Consider the following 24,189-nt stretch of genomic DNA (forward strand, 5'->3'; position numbering starts at 1 on the left):
GGGGGGGGGGGGGGGGGGGGGATAAAATAGGAGTATTTTACTTCTTTTTTTTTTTTAGTACTACTGACTCTATTACAATGTACTACTTTCTCAATGTAGTATCTATATTTTACTTTTATATATAGTATAGATTAAATATTTTTAATTATAAATAAAAATTTTGTCCAAATGGTCGATAGGATATTACAAAAATATAGAAAGTAAAGTAATTAAGGTAATAAAATTATTATTATTATTATTATTATTATTATTATTATTATTTTTATTTTTATTATTATTATTATTGTTATTATTAAAGGAAATGACGGGAATGATGTGTAATAGTTTAGGCTATATAAGGTATGACTAAATAGAATAAAAATTTTATTCTATAATTATTCTATGTGTGACTATTAAACTGTAACATTGTTAAAAAGTTTACCATTATGCATATACTGGACAATTGGAGACTAAAATCATTATTTGACCATAATTTTGCAAATAAAGTTTGCAATTTTTTTGTTTATAAATAGCATTATAACCAATAAACATAAACACGTAGTAAAGTAATAATTATTTAAGAGAAAATTAATTTATAATTATTTGTTAATACATCTAATTTAAATTTTAATTGTAAATTATTCATATTATTATGCAAATATTATTTTATATATATTAATCATATGATTAATTTTTATTAGATGTTATTTTTATTTTTATTTACTATTTTTTATCATATTATGAAAATATATATGGTTAGTCAAAAAAATCAATGATTTTTACTAAATTAATTATGAGTTTAGTTTTACAGAAATGTCACAAAATTTTGGGAAAAAACTTGGTTAAGCACTTCTATTATATATATATATATATATGGTCATGTTCAGGTGTGGTCGTGCCTTCCCGTGCGGCCGTGCGGTTTACACCACTCAATGTTAAGAAATGCACCACTCAATATTAAGAAATGCACCACATAAATAACATTGAGTGGAATATTAAGAAATGCATTTCCACTGTGGTGCATTTCATATTATTGAGTGGTGTAAACCGCACGGCCGCAAGGGAAGGCGCGGCCACATTTGAATAGAAATATATATATATATATATATATATATATATATATATATATATATATATATAAAATTCCGTTTCATGGTAGGTTAATTATGTTTTCTTTTCCATTTTTTCTTTTTTTATTGTTAATATTATTAGTACTAATCAGTAAATTATGGACCCTTTTTTATTTCCTTTTCTATTGTTTCCTCAATAAATTTTCATTTTCTATTGTTTGGACAGAAGTGGTTGGACGGGAAAACACGGAATNNNNATATATATATATATATATATATATATATATATATATATGGTCATGTTCAGGTGTGGTCGTGCCTTCCCGTGCGGCCGTGCGGTTTACACCACTCAATGTTAAGAAATGCACCACTCAATATTAAGAAATGCACCACATAAATAACATTGAGTGGAATATTAAGAAATGCATTTCCACTGTGGTGCATTTCATATTATTGAGTGGTGTAAACCGCACGGCCGCAAGGGAAGGCGCGGCCACATTTGAATAGAAATATATATATATATATATATATATATATATATATATATATATATATATATAAAATTCCGTTTCATGGTAGGTTAATTATGTTTTCTTTTCCATTTTTTCTTTTTTTATTGTTAATATTATTAGTACTAATCAGTAAATTATGGACCCTTTTTTATTTCCTTTTCTATTGTTTCCTCAATAAATTTTCATTTTCTATTGTTTGGACAGAAGTGGTTGGACGGGAAAACACGGAATGGAAATTTTGTGTGAATTAATTTCTTAATTACCATAATTATAATATTTTATTCAAAAGCAACCATTAGCATAATTTTATATGTGTAATAATATGTGAATTGAAATAATTTGCATAATTGTATGGACGTAATAATCTGTGAATTATTTGTCTACCAAATCAATATATCACTAAATCATTCAAAAACATTTTAAAAATCTAATTTATTCTTTGTTGTTGATTATTATAGTACTTGCATTTATTAAATTTTTATTTAAATTTACCAAATACCTCCTCTTATGCATACCAATTTATATCAACGGATAAAAATAATTAACACAATTAGCTATCATCTATCTATCACTAAATCAATCAACTATTAACTACTTAAGCCTATTTAAAGCATACTTAAGAAATGACAACGGTAAACTCTTTGAACAATTCTTGGAAGACCTTGGGATCCTGTGATCCAAAAAATTGTAACCTATCAATGGTGCCAAAGCACAATACCTTTTAATCACTTCACTTTATGAGCTTGAAGCTCACGCCATTGACGCTATAAAGCAAAGCTTAAATTCTCTTCCCATCCACACAATCAGCCCTGCAATTCCCTACTTCAGTGCCATAGACAAAACCCCTTCTCAATCCATGCATGCGAAGGTGCAAAGAGGGGATGGAGGTTTGGTGGGGAATGGAGAAATCGGTGGGCTGTTGAAGAGATTCATGAATTTGGAGAATGCAGAGATAAAGGAGATGAGGAGAAGAGCAAAAGTGCTACAACAAATATATCACACAATGGAGAATGGTGGTTCTTCCTATGTAAATATTGATGCTTTTATATAAACAAAACACAACAGAACTTAAGAGAGATGAAAATTAGTGGTGGTGGCTGACTGGGTTTCTCCTTGTATTTATAGCCATAAAGAGAGAGAGGGAGGGCCATACACAATTTAGCCCCCTAATTTGCCAAATTAATTAAGGGAAGATTAGGTAATTGTGTCACTAAATTTAAGGAAATAAATTTAATAGGAGGAGAATCAATTTTGAGATAGGAATTTTGGAATAATTTTTACAAATTATTATATATATATATATATATATATATATATATATATATATATTATAATAATTATATATATATTTATTTATTTATTTATATAGATAGATATATAGATATAGATAGATATAGATATGGATTTATCTCAATAAAATTATTGTTGACTTAACTAATAAATATTTAAAATTTGTAAATTACAAAAAAAAAAAAAAAACATTAATCTCATTTGATGAATACATAAAAAATGTACGTATTCATTGTTTTATTTGGAGATTAATTTTATTTTCAATCAATTAGGTTTCCTTTTTCATTTTCTGTCAATTAGGTGCAATTAATTAAGGCAGAAATATGCATGGAAGTTATATTATTATTATTATTATTATTATTATTATTATTATTATTAATTAATTAATTAATTAATTAATTATCATATTACTAAAATGCCCCTACGTTTGGGCGGGAAAATTTTAGAGGAGGATATTATTTTTATATATAGTATAGATAGATTATATTTTTACGTACATACGCCTGGAATGCCGCATGCCCACCTATTGGTCTGATCTTTTGAGTTGAATCAGCTAATCACTCCTCTTTTGGACGTGAGAATCTATCAAAAGTAGCAATTAATATGTTCATTTCAGCTAAGCAACACCAACTCTCGTGATTACATAAAACATGGTTTATTTTACCTTGTTATGAGCATTAGTGTACAAGTATTTAAAAATTTGAAAAGTTAATTGAGACACATCTCATGATTTATCTCCTCTACAGCTCTATTAATTTTCGAGGCAAGAGCGGTGAAAGACCTACTCTTAAGTTTGGATTCAAATTTTGTAAATGCCTAATTTAACGCTACTCATAGATTACATAGCGCAATATTCAATAATTCCATTAAGTTATATAAGATTATACTTTAATTTAACCATTAATCATAAGAACTTACATGACATTTGGTTTTAAAAAATAATTAATAATATTTATAATAAAAATAAAAATAAATTTTAATTAAACAGAAAATCCAACAATAATTTAGAAAAGGATAACTTAATGATGATTACTCCTTACTCCGTCAAATTAATTAATTTAAAACAAACAGAGTATCTTCTAACTATTTTGTTCATGTCGTTTGTTAAATTAAAAAAATATTATCTTTTCAAGAATTCTAAAAAGCAAAAAATAAAAATAAATAAATAAATCACACACGTGAAAAATATCACCCGCATGGCCGCATTCCCTCTTTCTTGGAAAGCTCAGAGAAAGTAAGCCATACTATAAATACAACATTTAACCCTAAACATTCCAACCTGCGATCAACAGACAAATCAACAGAAAATACTTTTACGGTGAGAAGATTTCGCCTGAAAATCCTCGAGCGAATGGAGTCGGAATTTGATTTGGCATTTCTCGATTCTCTACAGCAGCAGCTCCTCGACGATTCCGTTGATTTTCCGGAGATCTTCGCGGCGATTGATCGGTGCGGTAATAGCAGCGCCGTTATTGGCGACGACAGTGCCGGAGGCTCGCCGGAGTTATGGGAGGTTCAGAAGGAGAGCGGCACGGCGCGGGAGGAGTGCTCTCCGCCGCTGCCGCCGCGAGACTGGAGGCGGTACAAGGGCGTGAGGCGGAGGCCGTGGGGGAAGTTCGCGGCGGAGATTAGGGATCCGAACAAAAGAGGCGCGAGGCTGTGGCTGGGAACGTACGAGAGGCCGGAGGACGCGGCGCTGGCGTACGATCGGGAGGCGTTTAAGCTGCGCGGCGCGCGGGCGCTGCTCAACTTCCCGCACCTGATTGGCTCAAACGTGCCGGAGCCGGTTAGGGTTAAACCAAGGCGGCGGTCACTTCCAAAGGCGGCGCTGTCGTCTCCGGCGTCCGAGAGTGGGATTGGTACTCCTAAAAAAAGAAAAATTAGCATCATAAACTCTCTAGCCGCAAAAATCAATTTGGATCGTATGAGTATGTTGGATATGCTTACCAGTTGAGAGTCCTTGCTACTAGAAAATCATGTCCTTTGAGTCAGTCACAGTTGTCTATTGATCTTTTAAAAGTAGCGGTTGAATTTATGTAATTTATTTTCAACTTTTTCGACCCTCTTTTGTTCAAATTTCACAACCATTTCAGGATTCTGTGAGTTGTCATTTTTCGTTCCTCCATTATGACACTTTTAAGATTGTACGGAGGTTTAAAAAGTTCCTTCGCAAATAATTAAGTCACGAAAAAATATGTATTACTTCACATACAGAATATGATGATAGTTAGATAGTATAATAATTAAATAATATTTTTAAAGTATTATTTATCGATAATTTAGAGAACAAAAATGTCATTTTCACTTTAATCTTTACTTGTTCAAAGTGCACATATTTAATCTTTAGTTATCATTATTGAAAGTTGTTGATTTAATCTCACTTAACGAAACCCATTAACCCTAAACAACACTTAAGAAAACTTGATATAATATATATAACTTTAACTATATATCCAGCCAGCACATGAAGAAATATATATTAATTAATTTAAGATTATTCTTTTTAATTACTGTTCGGGAGCAACCCCATTCAAGTTGATTGAATAGTGGATTTATTAACCATAAGGTTCTAAATTCGAATTTTTGTATATATGAGTCTTTCATTGACTTTTTTTATTTGAGCCAATCAGCTATGAGCGATGATAGGGTTATAGGGCAACTCACTTGCCCTATGGAGCTCACCGGTGTGTTTTCCTACCTCACTAGCTAGTTCACTTCCCAACCTCAGTATGTAGTGCATTTCCGGACTACACCATTCAACCTTCTAATTGATTTTCCGATCACAGCTAACCCGACCCGAAATAATTTACTCTATCAAGCAATCTAGACTACTTTACTGCCTTTTGTTTATTTGTTTCACGGGATACACATTGTCCTGGAACCTTGTAATTACCAAGTTAACAACATAACCAACTTGTATTTTACCATCTTCTTGATTTAGTTTACCTCCTTGTAGTTCTTTTTTCGACTACGAATTTTCTCATAAATCAACAAATTGCATTTGGTTGGAGACTACTACATTGCATTTGTTTTTCTGTGTTAACTAATAATTAACCAAATGCTCCCTGAATAATTAAGAGGAAAAACTATTGCATTTTAATTAAGGGACTAATAATAAAAATGTTATATATCTTCCCAGTCAAAAGCACTTTACTACCTAATTACCTAACGTGGAGTTCAACAATGCTTTGTTTATTTATTTATTTATTTATTTTCAAATAAAAATGAATTAAGAAATAATTATGTTAACCACTCGATTCAATAACGAATATAGCAATATTATCACTGGGAGGTAATACTTTATAGTAATTTTACAAAGGACCAACAACTTTTCGAAAGAATGACTAACATAAGTTTATTATTTTATATTTACCAATTGATACATAATAGGATTGATAAATTTTTTACTCGTGAATCAGGTCATAGAATTACAACTTATAATGGAAAAATGCTAGTCACCATTCACCCTTACAATTACAACTTACAAACTATCACTCCTTAATGCATGTGACAAACATCACATCACGTCACAAACATGCAATAACGTAATAACTACTTAAACATGCAATTGTCACGTTGTGAAGTAACTGTTTACAAGCGATAAATGTAGAAATGTGTACAATTACAAAGTGACTGTTAGCAAGCGGTAAATGTAAGGATATGTAACATGGTCGGTCGTCATAATGAGAAATGCTAATCACCATTATTACAGCTGCCACTCACAACAATCATATCACTTCTTGATGTGGCAAAACACTATATCACAATTCAAACATGAAATTGTCATATCAGAAAATGACTGTTTGGCTTACATGGACAACTCAACTAGTCACAGATGTGAAATTTGTCACAAAGATCAAGAATCAACTCTTACCAACGATAATAATGTGGGAGCAACCTCTCAAATGACAGGGGTTCTTTATGCGCAGTGAACAAAAATTTAGTCTCTGTTGATTAGTTAAATCACCATGATGAATCAGGATGTGGGAATGCCTATGGTGAATGATTTTACATTTTGTCACAAAAAAATGAATGTTTATAAGTGATAAATGTAAGGGTGCATAGTTTGATTCATAATAATGGCTGGTAAATTCCAGAAAAAGTGGATTAATTTCACTTTTAACCTAAGAAGTCAAATTAACCAACCAGGACAAATATTAAATAATAATTGTTGCTGACACATTTTGATTAAAAAATAAGTTTAATTATTATTATTATTATTACAACATTAAATAAAAAATTAAAATTTAATTATGCCATGAGGCATGATCAGGGCAAAGAATCTTTAAAAATTACATATTTTTTTCTTATAATAATAAGAGCATATATGAAACATGGGTATGTCCCTATCACCCTATGTTGTCTTCTGGTGACCGGAGATTCTTAATTGCCCGCCATTGCAGAAAAAATATTCAATTTTTTTAAAGAACAAATTGAAGCATACTGTGCACGTTTAAAACTCCATTATTATTAAATATTGAAGAACTCAAGCTTCCTGGAATTTGCAGAAAATATATAAAATATAAATAAACATAGATCTTCGTGCATATATATATGTTGGATTTCGGAGTTATGAACCCAGAAATGTATGAAGAAATCATATCCGAAGACATTGATCTTTTCCTCGTCGGACGACTTCTGGGCGATTCCGATATATATGTCGGAAATGTTGTCGGCTGTGACGCCGCCGTCTTGTACGGGACTCAGGATTGTCGGCGGTACAGAGGGGTGAGGCGGCGGCCGTGGGGGAAGTTCGCTCCGGTCGCCGGGATTTTCACGTTCTTTACCGTCGCCGGAAAATGGTTGTTCTAAGAGGAGCAAAACTGAAGTGTATAGCCATAATAATACACAAAATTAATTTTTTTTCTTCTCATCCAGTATTCAATCTCAAGGACTATAAAGATTATTTCATATTCGAGTTTCACTTTTATTCAGAAAAGTACCATTCTAATTTGATGAATTATTGTTTGGTTACTTTTTATTGAAATGGATGTGTTTGGAACTACGTTTTCAAAGTATGAAAATGCATTGTGAGCAATTGTAAAATGAAGAAATTTGTTTATAAGTTATATTGTTTATATTTTTATATTATTAAAGTAATATTAAATTTAGTATACGAACCCCACTTAATTTAAAATCTGACACCGTCATTAATGTGGTCATTGGTATTTATCAAGTTGACCATAGAAAAAAAAAAAAAAGTGATTGATGTATATGTTTTAAATGAATTCTTATATGTAACTATTAACAGTACAATGAAAGTTTACAATCTTATTGGTTGTACAATGACGTAGTTAGATCAACTTCTTAGTTACCTCCATTATTTTATTATTTCTTTTTATTATTATTTTTATTTTACTAAAGCACAAAGAGTCAACAGTCGCAGAGGCTCAAACCCACTTCCTTCTATGTAGAAGTGTAAACCGGATGCCACTAGACCACATGGTCTTTGGCCCTCCATTATTTTAATTAGTTGTTCATTAAATATATACTGTTAGATTTTGTGATTTTTCCAACTATATTTCACACTCACATGTACCGACAACAAGATGTTTACACTTAATCTTCTAAGTGTTTGTTCAATAATTCATTTCTAGCTTTGACCACTTACAACTACGTATACATAATTAATTATTTAAAAAGTTTCAGTAAGAATTAAACTCATTTTAAGTACATGAATTATACTCTACCTATTCGATTACATCTTTCCAGACACGATTATTATTATATTTAATAGTCAATTATATTGTCACAAATCTTGAAAGGGATTCCATATGAAATCAGGAAATTGGTAAGTTGAAAAAAATATGCAGGTGTATAGTATTTAGTCCACTGTTTTAATTGTAATAGTAATTTAGTAACAAAAGGAGAAAAGGTGGCCCTGGAATCGCTCACAACAAATTTTCAACTATGCTCACAACAAAATTAAATCAAATACAGTAATGTGAAGGAGACGATGGCCTTCATCATATGATCTATCTCCATCCTGCGACATGCGAGCATCAATATTCACGCCATTATTGTTATTATAGTATGAATTAAAGCTAATAATTCAACGTGTAAATAAACTCAAAAAAACAAAATAAAATCAACGTGTAATAATATATTGTTCTTCTTTTGTGGGCTTATGCTAAGAATGCCATATTGTTGAAGGGAAAATATATTAATATTTAAAAGGAGATTTGATCATTGACCCTTAAATTTGCCTTTTTCTATTAATCTTTTTGTCATTTCCAATTATTGCATGTTCATATTTAGCGAGAATATATATTTGATATATAAAAAAAATTTAGCCATTAAAAAATAATTGACAAAACTGTTTATTTGATAAAAGAGCAGTTCTTATATCGTGAACCGCGGTCCACAATGCATTGTGGACCACGGTCCACGATATAATTTGCGATAAAAGAGCGAGAATATATATATAAACAAATGCAAATATTTATTATTAATATATATTTTTTGTATTATGTGAAAAATTTTTAAAGTAATGATCGACATTCGTGTCACCCATACTCATATAATTATATATGTATACCATACATTATTGGATTATTCTCACAAATCATGTAGGTTAAATTTTGATGACATGGGCATGCTAAATATGAATTAGTATATAAACTATTGCAGAGAATTAAACAGTATGATTCCAAAAAAACAAAAACAAAAACAAAAAAAAACCCACCCCCATACATGCTTCCAGAGTTTGATCTCAAGTGTTGGCTGGGATTGGGGTGCATGAGTTCCACACTGCTCACCCCAAATTGCATGAAGAACCCACCCCCATACATACGTTTTGCGCCTGGTCATGCCATTTGCTTCGCACAACCATCTATCCAGGCCACCCAATTCCCTATATATTTAACAACTCATCACAATCTTCTTAATTATTATTCCAAATTAAACAGATCAGATCAGAAGAAATTTATGTTGCACAATTTTTCTTATTTTATCGAAAATGCTTTAACCCTAACAAATGGGTAATTGCATCTAATAACAACCAGTCAGGGTACGATAGTTTCCCTGATTGGGTTCGTATGGAGCCCGAAAACTCCTGACCACGGATGCTTCTAAAGCAGATATTGTGGTAGTTTAAGATAGGTCCGGCCATTTTCATAATGTGATTAGCAGTGAATGCGGCACATAGTAGAATATAGTAGTACGAAATTTATAATATATATTAAACAAGGAGTTTACCAAAAACCCCTTCTTTAATATATATTATAAATTTTTTAGTATTATTTTCACTATGTGCGGCATTTACCGCTTCCATCACAGTATGAAAATGGCACAACCCATCTTTAGCCACTACGATATCTGCTTTAGAAGCATCCGTGACGACTGCAGGAGTTTTCGGACTTCATGCGTAACCCAATAAGGAAACTATCAGTGTGGGACATACAAAGATCAGAAACTATCAGGTTAGTCTAGGCATTTAATTTTACTATTTAAATGTTTTTCGAAAATTATTTTCCAGGTTACCAAACACCCCCTAAAAGAAATTTTTTTTAAAAAAAAATTGTGATCTATCCTTTTTTCTTCTAGTCAATCTGCACAAAACAGATGTGGTGAATAAATTCTGTCCATAATAACAAGGGTATTCATGTGATGAATGAACTCGAAAATTGGAAGTCGCATAAAACACCCTATTGAGATGGATGGAATCTATCTAGTGATAAACACCTGAAATTATATTTTCTTATCTTTTTCAATGGTAATGATATATAGACATTATATATTATATTGGAGTACTATATAAGTTATTTTCTAAAATATTAATATCAAATTTATAAAAATATTTACATATTTAAATAAATATAAGATTTTAAAATTGTGTGTGTGTGTATATATATAGGGGGTGTTTAATTTGACAAATAGATGTTAGCTGATAGTTGATAGTTGATTGAGTTAGCTAGTAATTGTTAGTTGATTAAGTTAGATGATTTGACCAGCTGATAATATTAACTGGTTGTAAAAATATAGCAAAAGTAAATATTAACTGATAGCTGATTGCATATAAAATAACCTATAAGGACTTAAATATATTATAATACTATTTAACTCTTAAAATACTTTTACAATTTATTGTCATTGTTGTGGTATTATATTAATTATATTTTAACTATTATTTTATTATTAATAATGTTATACGGAGTAATTATAAAGAAATACTCTTTAGTCAATAATAATTTAATATTAAAATATAATTTTAAATAAAAATATAATAAACATAAGCTGTTAATAATTATTATATATTTCATAAGTATATTGTGATATTTAATTAACTCTTTTTCTTATCAAGTCGTACTATCTCTCTTTAATTCTTATCATTGTTGATGTTGTTGCTATGTTGTCTCTCTTTTATTTGTTGTACCTAGCTCCCTTTATATATATATATGCGCATACCATACTGAGTCATTAACAAGAAACAAACACTTCTTTCACTTCTAATATATATATATATATATATATATATATATATATATATATATATATATATATATAATTAATTAATTAATAAATAAGTAAAAAGGAAGAAGAAGACAAAAAATGTGTTGCACTGAACATAATATTAATTAATTAATGCAATTAATGCGTGATAATATATTAGTTTTGTAGCCTGGAATGAACGTCGTACATGATGCTTATTATGCACTTTGTTCAAAAAGATTACAGTAATTATTTTCATTATTCTTTCTGCAATGATTACTTATATTAATATTTTATATACTCCGTATCCGATAAGTTGTCATAATATTAATTCTACATTAATGTATATTCAAGATCATATATCAAATCATCAGTGTAAAATGAATGGACGGACGTATTAAGATGAGCATCCAATAATTACTCATTTTCTCACATGCCCAACATGCTAGAAGAGAGTAGTAATATAATACTCCGTATTTAATTTTGGTGGTCATACCAATAGTAATATGAAATATTATTATTATTATTCTTTTAAACCCTTAACTATTAAATTTCCGGCGATCTTCTTCCCCAAAAGAAGAGAAAAATAAACAGAAGGGAGTAAAAATTAATAACTTAACAATGATATGTTTAAGATATAAATATCATTTTCTTGTTCCAAAAGGGATAGTTAGATGGGATAGTTCACTCTCGGTTGAACCCATACATGAGCTACGAAGTTTTTTTTTTTAAGAATATGAGCTACGAAGTTTATCCAGTACACAATCTTAAATAGTGATTACGGGCTCTAACTTCTCATGAAAGATCATACTAGATTGAGTTCTCAACCCTAATATATAGTTTTATATTGTGTTGCTACATTAAGCTATTGATTTTGGTTTTTGGTCATTTTCACGAAAGACTATATTCAGAAAAATCACCAAATTTAAGGATCCAATATGATAAAATTATTTGACAACAAAGTCTGGTATTAACTCTAATTCATGATTTCTTAGTTAACAAGACTTCTTAAGCAAAGCAAAAGCATGGAAGACAATAGATTAAATATGTTAAATGTGTATCATCTCCATATATAAGTTTCAACCACAAGATGGTGCTTGATCTTCTTGTGAAAAGTCACCCAAAAAAATTAAACAAAAAACTAAGAGGAAGAGAAGATAGAGAGTTTAATACAAACTAAGCTTTCAATATTGTGGGACAAATGGATTTTGCAGGTTCATTTTCATGGAGACAACATGATTCTCAGTGGCGGCAATCCTGTGTACGTTGTTGGTACGCCCACGAACAAAAATAACTGCCTAGTAGCGCATAACTAATCCTTCCTAGAATCGCCATCTCGATTGCCTCAACCCATAGGATGCCGCCTTCTGCAAAGTTTTTGAAGGTAGAGCACAAAATACCAAAAGCACAAGCACACTATTTACCACAAGGATTGTATAATATTTGATATATAATCAGGAATAGACTACATTTTAGCATACCTCTTGGGCCGACCTCGGTCTTCTTCATAGTCCATCACTCCACCAGGTTCAGAGTAGATCTCCTCATGTCCTCTGTAGTCAATGTCGGCCTGCTTTTTTGTAACTTCTGTCATAAAGTAAGTAAGACACATCGACTAACATACCACAGTACTTGAATATAAAATCAATCATACATCATCAGTCAAGAAACAGTAGTCCACTACGAGGATACAAGTAAAAATAAATGCATTCACAAGTTCTTACATGTTCATAACAATTAGTAATCCAGCCAAATTGGCAACCTATGGTGACCAGTCAACCACATCATAGTAAAATTACTAATTGGGTAGCCAATGAATATGAAAAGTTACAACACTTGTCACAAGCTACATCATTCGAGACGTTTCATATAAAAGATAATTTGGAACATATAGGATTTCCCTGCTTAGGCTACCCCATTTATCCCCCGCCCCTCCCAAAAGCATTTTATTCACAGTATCCACTTTTTTCTTCTACCAACTTGCAAGAAATTCATCAGTGAAGAGTCCAGATTTTATTTACTCATATTTTTCCCAACTCACCCATTTGCCACCTCTAGTTCACTAGCATGAATATACATTAATGAAATATTACTCTAGAAAGCTAAATTTGGTCCTGTGAACTATAAACAAGTAAACAACTCATGTTGAAAGGTACTGCATTTAACCGACCTTGAAGGACAAAGTCTTTTTAACATCTTCAACCTTCTCTTCAATGTCCTTATGGTGCTTCTTGTCCAACTGGCTCATTGTATCTGCCCACTTGATCTTCTCTTGAATTGATACAAGAAGATTGTCTGATGTCATCAGCCTACGGTTTAATCAAAATGAAATTTACTAAACCAACCAGGTTCAAATGTAAGGCAAGCAACCACTATCAAAGCTGGCTTTATGGATAGGGGGAAATGGTAAAGGAAGACAGATTGGAAGAAGAAAAAAAAAAGTGAATTTTTTACTTCAAATTAGAAGTGTAGATGAAGCTCTAAATTGCCCTCAATTTTTACACACGAGAAGATTTTGTTTTTTATAAGACTAAGACCAACAACAAAAGAACTTTTATTTCAACCAATGAACTAAAGAATTGGAGTTAATGAACCTCACTGACACTTGACAATTGGCATACAGATTGCCAATTCTCATACTTTTGACCAATTAACTGGATGCTGATGACTAAAAAGATACATGCCCACATTCATAGCATTATACCAACTAAAATCCAAAAAAAAAAACCATCTATCTCCACTTTTATAGTATATATACCAAAATCAAACTGCATCGTCAGCCTAATTTAATAAGGGCACAAAACAAAAAGATACACTCATATTCACTGTTAATATGTAAAGCATATTGTCCTTCAATTATCTTTCAAATACACAGAGATCACTAACAGAACTATATGCTTACCAGTCACTCAGTGTCTCTATCATACTCGCCAATTGACCAGGCCTAAGATCCCTCCCTGCTGCAAATTGCACCTAAACAGTAGGTTGAGACTTGAGATCAAATTCGATACGACATGAGTCCACACTCATTATCAATGAAATAGGAGTAATGATAGAACAGCAATATAAATTATACTGACCTCGAAGCATCTTCGCAACTGGTCCAGCTTTCCCCTAACTATGCCCTGTCCATGTAGACAGCAGCATAGGAAAATAAGTACATTCACCATAACACTTATGGTCAATAGCACAGTCACTACTCACCAGCAGTCAACAAGAAAAGAGGGGGAAAAAAACAAAAACAGATGGTTGTATCTTTGAGAGGGAACTTGTAGCTTTGCACTTAAATTGGATTGATTAACAGAATAACTGGGAAACAAAAGTTAAATACTCACCACGTACATGCACTCATTTATGAGGAAATCTTCAAGTTCACGCACATTAGAGACATCCAATTCCTGCATAAGTAAATCATATGGCAGCACCTAGGAAAAGAATAAAGAGAGGAAGTAAGGTGTACTGCAAGTTGAAAAAGAAGTATCGACTAAAAAGGAAAAGTTGTAAGAGTCCAGAAACTAAAATTGTGTTATGATGTTACCAAGACTGTAAAGGTAACAATAGATCCAATTGCATGTGAAGATTATACAAAAATTAGTGCCGATCTATGAACTAGTTTTAAATGATGCATTTGACTAACTAATAAAAGATGTGTAATACTAGAGCATTTATGTCAAATGGAGAACCCAGCACTACCTTTCCTCCTTAGTAAACAAAATATTTAAAACCAAATTTGAATTCACAACCTCTAATATACTCTTGGTGGAGGTGATAAAGTTTTTCATGAATTATGACAGGTAGTGAGAAGAATTCATGGCGAAATAACTGGAGCAAACTTAAAGTGAAAAAAGTTCTGCAATGGTCACTAAGCCTGAAAGAAGAGAGAGAAGAGGGAGAGGGGGCACCAAAATTTACCAATGATCATATAGCTACCGTTTTCAAGAGGATTTTCTAAAATTGAAAATGAAAGGAGTTGCTTTCCTAATTCATATGCATGCTTAAGTGGCATTTTGAAACACCAAAAATATATGCTGAAAGTGCATGTTGTCCTATTAAAGAACAAGAGTTAACAAGAACTTACCTTGGTCGTCTCAGCCAGTGTAAGCACAGTAAGTTGCTTCAACTTCAGAACTTGGTCAGGGACCAATTGAGGAAGGTTTCCAGTAAAACCTGGAAAATCATACAACTGTCAATTAAATTTGACCACATACTTATCACAAGGAGAAGAAAAATGAATCCAAAACAGTCATGCATAAAAATTAAAAAATATAAATATAAATAAATAAAAATTCTGTGATTAAAAAACAAACACAAACACTACAAAACAGACCTCAGATTTGTTGACTATAAAATAACCTAGATCAATTAGTTTCAAACCAAAAGTTCTCCAGCCTTCCAATCAAGCAAGAACCTCTCTATTGAAAATTGGAAGTTGGAACTACCATGGCAAGTCAAAAGACATATATGGATGCATGAACAAAATTCATTTCATCATGGAATAGTTGTAAAGCAATTAAATGTCCCAATTCATCATGCATTTATTAATCATTTAAAATTATTACCCCCCCTATGGCCCTATGAGGGCAAGGAATCGAGAACAGAAACACACTGTTCTATAAAGTCAGTCAAATAGTGTTTAGTATCCCAGGTATGAATATGCATTATGTATAAAATATTAATTAGCTGATCCAAGGCACTTTTCCCTAAATCACACAGGTTGAAAAATACTTTCAAGTAAACATTTATGGAGTAATTGCTAAATTGACAGGATAGTTGAAAAGATGCAGCACTACAAGCAGAGGCTGATGCAAACAAAGTCATTTTTATTTCTATTAATAAAAACTTCACTAGGATTTCTCTCTTCACCCATATATAGATCAGTGTCAGTAAAGACTTAAAGATTAAAGATGTGAGACAAAACAGGGAAACAAACTCTATGAGGATGCACATTAGAATTGCAAAATAGAAAGACAAACACTTACTCTTGTACTCAGTCCATGTTCCGTGAGCAAACAAACGAAGCAAATAAAGGTACATAGAATTCTCAGTTCCTTCAAGCTTGATGAGTTAACAAAAATGAATTAGTAACAAGGATGTAAAAAATATAAAAGTGCACATGGCTATTAAATTACACTTATTTCAAAGATGTCCACGTGGATATTAAAGACAGTTCAAATGTATCGATTATGAGCATTAGAACAAGAATATGCATATGACAAAAATTATTTAGTGCTTGTTGACCTAGCTTGAGCTACTTGAAAAAGTACTGGAAAGCCTCAGCTTTTGATCTTTTTGAAAAAGAGACATTTGCCCCATATCTAGTCTTAAAAGCTCCTTTACTCTTTTTAGTGTTTGGCACGTCTTTCTGTTGTTGGAGTAAATAAGCTTCAAAATAAGCTAGGCCAAACAAGCACTTTCCATATCCCCCACTTGCATATGCTTCTCAAAATGGAATGTGATCCAAGTCATCCAAACTGCCCCCAAATGCAATACTAATACAAAATACTAGGGAAATAGGATCTTCCGTGTTTTCTTTCAAACTGATGAAGTTCAATACTACAGTTAACCCACCTACAACCAATATCCAAATTCCCACTAATTAAAAAACCGCATCAATATATGATAAGAAGTTAAAGTCAGAGGAAAACCAAAACTCAATTTTACCAAGCACATAAACCCAATGCCGGGAAGGACTAAGGAGCATAATTTTTTTTACAACCTGGGGATCAACCCCAATATAACTATCAAGTTAAAAACTAAAAAGTTCCAGAATCCCATGGAGAAGTTTACTAACAATCCAACCACACGATTAACCATATCGAGGCCATATCGTTCTACAAATTGCCAATAAAATTACTACATCCCACTGGTGCTACGGGCTGCGAGTGCAATGTGTGTAGAATAAATTGAGCATAGACAGACTAGCATGATATGTATAAAACATATAAGCAGCATATGGGTCCAATGGTGGATTACAAACCTCTAGAATGTTGGGAACGGCAAGAATCTCGGAGAAGGCGAAGAGAGAGGGGTGGGAGGTGGCGTCGACGATGATAGTGGCCAAGGCGGAACCTCTAACAGCCGACGCTTGTTTCACGAAGTACTCGATGTGCTCCGCTTGCCTTTGTTCAATATCCATCTTCCAATTCCAACGAAAAATAAACAAATAAACTTCTATCAAATATATCTGTAAAAACCTTTACCGATGTGAAGGGTCCGGTAACATTGACGGAGAAATTAGGGCTGCTGAATTGAAGGTTTTCTTAGGGTTTATAAATACGCGAGAGGACTCTGCAAATTCGAGTCCTTCGGCATGGTGTTGGAGACGCAGTAAAAATGCTTTTCTTCGCGGGTGCTTGTGATTGTATACGCTATGTGTCGATCCAGAGGAGACAGCGTTTTTAAGACTTTACTTTAATGAAGCACTTCTAATAAGCAATTCAATTTCCTATTTTCGCCCCAAAATTATGATTTCCTAGAGTTGTCAGGTATAACCCTCTAGGCTAATCCCATAACAAAATTACAAAATTTAAAATTTAACGGAGAAAGCTAGTCTTCCTTAGGGCATCCACACCTGTGGATATTATGGAATTTTTGCAGACAAATAAACCAAAAAAGAGTTTTTAAGAGATGTGAGAATGAGTTATTTGGGTGGTTTATATCCCTGCAAGAATGAGTTTATTGTGGGGTCCACCATGTGAGAGAAAAGAGGAAGCAAAACATATGTTTGGCGCGTGGAAGGCAGATAGTGCACAAAATAGGCAATTGTAAGCAAAATTGACTTTGGCGCGTTTTTAATGTCAGATTTAGCTATTTTTTATGTCAAATTTTTGTTTTCTTTTTCATTTTCATTTATCTTCATTTTTGCTTGGCACACTCTCTTTTCTAAGTGTTACTTTAAAAACTGTGCAAGAGTATAAATAGATAAGGATGCTCTTAAGCCCATATGAAAAGGTTGTCATGTATAAGGTGACCTTTGAGGCTTTAGCCCTATACTAAAAAGCTTTATCACGTATAAGGTGGCCTTTGAGGCTTTAGACCTATACTAAAAAGTTTGTCACGCATAAGGTGGCCTTTGAGGCTTTGAAAGGCTCCACCGCCAAAGATGGAACAAAATTACAAAGTTTAGCTTTTGACGGAGCGAGCTAGCCTTCCTTAGGCCCATACTAAAACGCTTGTCCAGCATAAGGTAGGCTCCACCACCACGACCCCTTTTGATAGCTCTACTTTCAAGTTTCAATTGATCAGAGTAAAAGGCACAAAATATTGTTAATGTCACAGAATCTACATTTTTAAGTCTCATTTTTCTTTGGTACTAGTATGACTAGCATAGCACATGAACTTTACTCTCATGAAAGAAGCCAATTTGTAAAATTTCTTCCACTTGCTTTAGTCTCAACAGGATTAGTCCTGTGAGTGGGTATATTAGGAAAACTTGTCCCCAATTTCCTCAGATAAAATGTAAACCAACAGGCATCTCATTAGGAAATATATCGGCAAACTCTCTAAGTAAATCAAAAACTATTTATCATAGTAAAAATAGAACATGCTAATGAATATCACTAATTAAACATTAACAATACACAAGAACAAATCCTTAATAATCTCAAAGAACTCTAAATTAGAAAATATATAATTCATCTCTAAGACAAGCCCCTAAACTAACTAAACTAATTACTCATGATTCATATGCACAAATAGCATAAAAATACAAGAATAAATCATAGATCATAATGGAAAGAGAGATAAAGAAATTAGAGCTTATCTATTGAAATGAAAGATAAAATCATTTAAGTGTAAATCCTTCAATACAAGCTTTAATATATATTAATGAATCTAAATCTAAATCTAATCTAACCTAACCTAAAAACATGAAGAGAAATGAATAAGAGGTTTTAAACAAAGTGCTTTTAGTACTAAGTAAATACGGAGTATAAATTATTCTTGAAAATTCAAGAATATTCTAATATTAGGGTCTAACTTCAGAATAACTATTTCCCTTGCAAGGGGAATGTTGATAGAATAGGCCTATTCCATAAACATGCTGTTAAACTCAAATTACAACTACAAAAGGGCCCCAAAAGTTGTAGTAAACAATCTTATTGAATCCAACAACAGCATTCTCAAAATGCTTTAGCCATACCAGAGTGCTTTTAGAACTTCATCTCCAGAATGTACCCAGTTCCCACCCCCTGCAATGCAAGTCGATCACAGCCACATATCAGATTTATCTAAGTAGTTAGTACATGAATAAGAGGTCTTAAACAACTTAGCAGCCTGCATATCAACATCAAGTAAAATATCACATTCCACTTTCTTGACAGTTTCTTCTATGTAATCATTGAAAACTTGTTGAATATCCCATTTCTTCAGGTTCTGTTTCCGGAAGTCCTGTTACTGCATAAAACAGTGAGAACTCATCGAGTTTCCCAATCCTTCAGCTTCTTTCCCTTGGGCTTTGCAATAGGAGCATTTACAGCAGCCATTTTTGCATTGTACTTTGCCCGAAGAGTATCGTTGTATGTCCACCTGCACCATGCCACAATTTCATGTTAGATATATTAAAATAATGTTAAAAAAATATGCTCTGATGAGTCACGACCCAAATGTAAATGGGAACTGTTAAATGGAACAGAATCTCTAAAGATGTATAATGGAACCGTCGACCGTCGCACGGGACAAAATCTCTTAAAACAACATTTCATTTTAAACTTGTTTAGAGTTTTAAAAGTAAAGAAGACAAAAAACTTAGACACTGCACACTTTTAGAATATATGCACAAGCAATTACTCAGAAGCCACAAGGAAGGGAGACTTAAAGCAAAAGATAGATTCCCACTTATTTCATGGTTCAGTGAATTTAACCAGATGAAAAATGAAAATGGATAAGAATATCTCGTTATTGAAGATATTGAAGACCATATTATATGTGCTTACTGCCTTGACAGGCAAAAGAATGCATTCCTCCTATGTGGGAACACATTTAGAAGGCAAATTTTACTTTATTCAAAAATTTTGTAGTTCTGTATTCAAGATCTTTTCATCCTACAACAATATTCTCTACATTGTAACCAAGCTCAACATAAACTTCCCCAAGCTACTGAAGCAAGTTGAGGTAAGTTATAGATATGTCAATAATGAGACCTCTGTAATGCTAAATCCATCATGCTACCATGAACCATGGACCCATATTTATGTTCTTTACTTCTTTCAGTTACAAGCACCTTAAGGATATACAGTAAATAGCAGAATTGGTTATTACGATAAGCATCAGGGGTCAATTGGTTCAAAACAAGATACATGGTGGAATTGTGAGCCTGGGGTTGAGTGAGATTAAGATTGGATAAAAGATGGGATTGGAGGGTATTGGACTGTTAATCCCACATTTGGTTCAGACAAATAGTGATGTCATTAAAGGACAGGCCTAAAGATAATATGTTTTGGAGTTGAGCAATAGGAATAATAATACCTTGCCCCCACCCCCACCCTCTAATCAAATAACAGTTAGTTCTCAATAAATCAATAACAACAAGCATGACAAAATGCCCAGAAAGCAATCAATAACATCAAAGACATTCATTAATTGAAGAGGAAATACTACAATCAGCAGCATTGATAATCAGTTACCACAACAGGCATAGACTGCATAGTCACTTAATCAATTATATTGGTAGAACATCTACATTTTGACTCTTTTAAGGAAAATAGAAAATGAGTTCTACAGTGATTTTAGCTGAAATTAATGATTTAATGGTCACTGTACAAATTGCAAATGTTACTTTTACAACGTAGTCCAATAACAATTTTATGTATCACTAACAGAATTACATTTTTATGCCAAGCTATAATTATAATTTAAGAATTAATACGGGTGAAAATAACAGAAAACCTTGAAATATAGAAGATATGATTATGTGTTGATCCAAAAATCTACTTGGTCTACTGCATAAATCTTTATAAGTAAACAGGCATCTAAAAAACATTAAACATAAAAAACAAATAAATACTCTGTACATAAAAACAAATAAAAATACTTACGGGTTGTTCCAATCAGTTGTGTCTTCATTGACAAGGTGTGTCCATTTCGTCCTTCCACTACGACCAAAGTGCTTGACCTGCATAACTTTGGGCAATATGGTCTTATCCAACTTATCTTCTCCAGTTGGTGCAGAGAAATCACGACTGAAAATATTATCTGCCCCAGCAGTTCCAGCCCTGTCATCAGAATTTGACTGGAAGAATGCACCCTTGTGGTAGTATTTCTGCATGAACTTCCACTTTTGCTTGGATGCTGAACCAGGTTTGGGGTTTCTCCTCTCCCATTCCTTTCTCTCTTCTTCAGTCATGTTCCTCAACTTCTCTATTTCTTCCTTTTCCTTCAGAATTGCATCTCTATCTTCTCTCTCCCTCTTGATCCTGGCAATTTCTCTGGCCTTCCAAGCTTCATATTCCTCTGCCTCATTCATCTCATCATCGGTATCTACATCAGCAATATTAGCCTCCGTTTCCAAATTCTTCTGAATCTCTTCTTCCTCTCGAATCTTCTCAACTATAAGGTGCTTTGTCTCAACTTTCCTCTCTTCTAATCTCTTCTTCATCAACTCTTCAAGTGCTTGTTCTTCAGCCTCAAGCCTCTCACGCTCAGCTATGGTATCCCTCTCAGACTTGGGGACAAACACAGGCTTCACCATTGCTATCCCAGTGGTCTCTTCTTCTGATTCAGTCTCATATTCTGATTCTTCTTCCTCCTCCTCTTCTGCCTCCTCTTCCTCCTCTGCCGGGAGAGCCTCCTCTTGCTCTCTCTGAAGCAACTTTTCTCTTATTCTCCTCCTCTTCTCGTCAAGGGCATCCTCATCCTCATCCTCCTCATCTAACCTTTCCAGTCGTTTGTTTTCCTCTTCGATGGTCGAGACAATCTCAGCTTGACGGATGCGTCTGTGATCAGCCCTCACTTCCTCACGATTATCTATCCTACTCTCTGCCAACCGACGCAACCTGGGATCATCCCTTCTTCCAACATCTGAGCCATCCTTGCTAGGAAATGCCTTCTCCAGGGCAGCTGTTCTGGTTGTCCTAATATCCCCATCTTCTTCAGCTTCATCTGCCCATTCAGGAGCTTTACCAGGCCAATATCTTTTCACTTTTGTCTGGCCAATTTTACCCCTAAGCTTCTCCCTAATTGCAATTACAGTATCACTCACACCTGCTGTAACAGACATCTCTAGCTAATAAGTTTAAAAGCTCACTTGGTACTTTAACTATTCAAATGCAAATCCAAAACCTGAAAGGAAAAAGAAAAAGGAGATGTATCAAATAATAAGAACAGAGAATACATGCAAATATAATCAGAGAAAATATAGTAACCAGTGCCAGAAAATTTCCTTTAAAGCATGACCCCATCAGAAGTAATCCATATCCAAAGGTAATATGGTATACATTGAAGCAGAAGAATATAATAACTCAAATTAACAGAAATTTATACTATGAGTATTAATCCTAAACCAACAGTAACTTTTAAAAAATCCAAAACAATTGGAACAGCCTTTCTTGAAATTCTATGCCATCATCTCAAAATCTATGCTTTCATCCTTAAGCAAAACCCATCAGAACGCCCCCTTCCTTCAAAATAAAGACCACAATCAATCACTATTTCCACCTCAAAGCCAGTAACCACTAACCATCGCTACCCTTCAACTTTAATATTTCAATTCAAGCTTGAAGTCTTAGTTTATATGTCTCAACTCGACTAATTCTATTCTGAGCTTTTCGATCATTTGAGACTTCTTTGTTACCAGTTAGATTATTGGTGATATATAAGGGTTTTGAGAGGGAAATTTTAGGGGAAATGGATGAAAAGGGCCAAGGCTGACCTATGGAGAGCCAGACAGATAGGAGAAGCGAAGCACCATGCGTATCTTCTTGATGGCAGTTTGGCGGAGGTGGTGTTATGCAGGTCCATCAGCTAATGCTGGTGTGGGGGTGGCAACAGATAGCTTGGTGGTGGTGCTGGTTGAAGCAGCTGGCCTAGGTCGCTAAAAGTAGGGATGGGAATACGGTCCCCATCCCAAATTCAATCACCATTCCCCACCCCATTCCCTAGCGGAGATTGGGAATTGCCCCATCCTAGCTGAAATTTTCTGGGGACAAGGATTCCAGATTCCCTGCCCCATTTTTTGGATGGAGTGTAAAATAAACTATATAATTTTAATTATTTAATTAGTTAGTCATCTGATATATTTAAATATCAAATCAGCCTAATATTCACCCAAATATCTCAAATACTGCCACCCTTCCTTCCCAGAATTATCACAATTTTTGTATTCAAAGCAAAAACATATCAATACAGTATGAACTATGAAGTATCACAAAGCCAATATTTCTTTATGCTCCTGTCAAAGTTAATCCATCACACAAAAAAAATTCATTATATTCAAGAAACTAGGACTATTGGATTGTATACCAGTCAGGCAGTAAAATCGGAAACAAACAAAAAAATAATTAATAAATAAAACTGGAATTCTGGAAATGAATGAAAATAAACAAACAAAGCAAATAGTGACTACAAACTCAATAAACCTGGTATTCTGCCTGCCAGCGGTGGAGGGCGTGACTACGCAGTGGCGATTGCAGACAGCGGGCGGTGAGAACAGTGGCTGCCGGCGACGGAGGGCGTATGACACGGCGGCACTGACAGCGCACTCCGCGAAGAAATCGCGCAGGGCTGGATTGAGATTTGCTGGAACGGGGAGTGAGAGACGAAGAGAGCCAAGAGAGGTGGTCTAGGTTTTTCCCCTTTGTAGTTTTTATTACTTTGGGTGTTTGGTTAAGATAACCAAATTATAGTTGCTTGGCAATAAGATTGCCATGTTTATTTTAAGTTATATGCAATTTCTCTTTTTCACATAAATTATT

The 24,189-nt window shown here is 33.4% G+C and overlaps 3 protein-coding genes across 5 annotated transcripts; 1 reads left to right on the top strand and 2 right to left on the bottom strand.

Moving 5' to 3' along the window:
• The first annotated feature begins 4,159 nt into the window (after positions 1-4,159).
• LOC116017896 (ethylene-responsive transcription factor 2-like) lies at positions 4,160-5,062 on the top strand. Its single transcript, XM_031258555.1, has one exon. It carries the CDS (start codon positions 4,203-4,205, stop codon positions 4,803-4,805), a length of 603 nt encoding a protein of 200 aa, XP_031114415.1. The 5' UTR covers positions 4,160-4,202; the 3' UTR covers positions 4,806-5,062.
• Positions 5,063-12,289: 7,227 nt separating this feature from the next.
• Positions 12,290-17,700, bottom strand: LOC116017895 (COP9 signalosome complex subunit 7). Of its 3 annotated transcripts, none has more exons than XM_031258554.1 (9): positions 17,259-17,700; positions 16,261-16,336; positions 15,360-15,448; positions 14,617-14,706; positions 14,362-14,406; positions 14,184-14,254; positions 13,452-13,590; positions 12,763-12,865; positions 12,290-12,648 (listed from the first exon to the last, which is right to left on the bottom strand). In XM_031258554.1, the coding sequence occupies exons 1-8, from the start codon at positions 17,415-17,417 to the stop codon at positions 12,797-12,799; spliced, it is 738 nt and encodes a 245-aa protein (XP_031114414.1). In that variant the 5' UTR covers positions 17,418-17,700; the 3' UTR covers positions 12,290-12,648; positions 12,763-12,796. The 3 variants fall into 3 exon arrangements, with proteins under 3 accessions (XP_031114414.1, XP_031114412.1, XP_031114413.1); XM_031258552.1 differs by having other exon boundaries at positions 12,763-12,851; positions 17,259-17,695; XM_031258553.1 differs by having other exon boundaries at positions 12,763-12,868; positions 17,259-17,695.
• A 1,346-nt stretch (positions 17,701-19,046) lies between these two features.
• On the bottom strand, positions 19,047-24,089 carry LOC116017140 (microfibrillar-associated protein 1A-like). The gene is made up of 3 exons (XM_031257668.1): positions 23,854-24,089; positions 21,316-22,558; positions 19,047-19,807 (listed from the first exon to the last, which is right to left on the bottom strand). The coding sequence occupies exons 2-3, from the start codon at positions 22,494-22,496 to the stop codon at positions 19,696-19,698; spliced, it is 1,293 nt and encodes a 430-aa protein (XP_031113528.1). The 5' UTR covers positions 22,497-22,558; positions 23,854-24,089; the 3' UTR covers positions 19,047-19,695.
• Positions 24,090-24,189: the final 100 nt, after the last annotated feature.

This window comes from Ipomoea triloba, chromosome 4, assembly GCF_003576645.1.
Source record: "Ipomoea triloba cultivar NCNSP0323 chromosome 4, ASM357664v1".
Classification (NCBI taxonomy): Eukaryota; Viridiplantae; Streptophyta; class Magnoliopsida; order Solanales; family Convolvulaceae; genus Ipomoea; species Ipomoea triloba.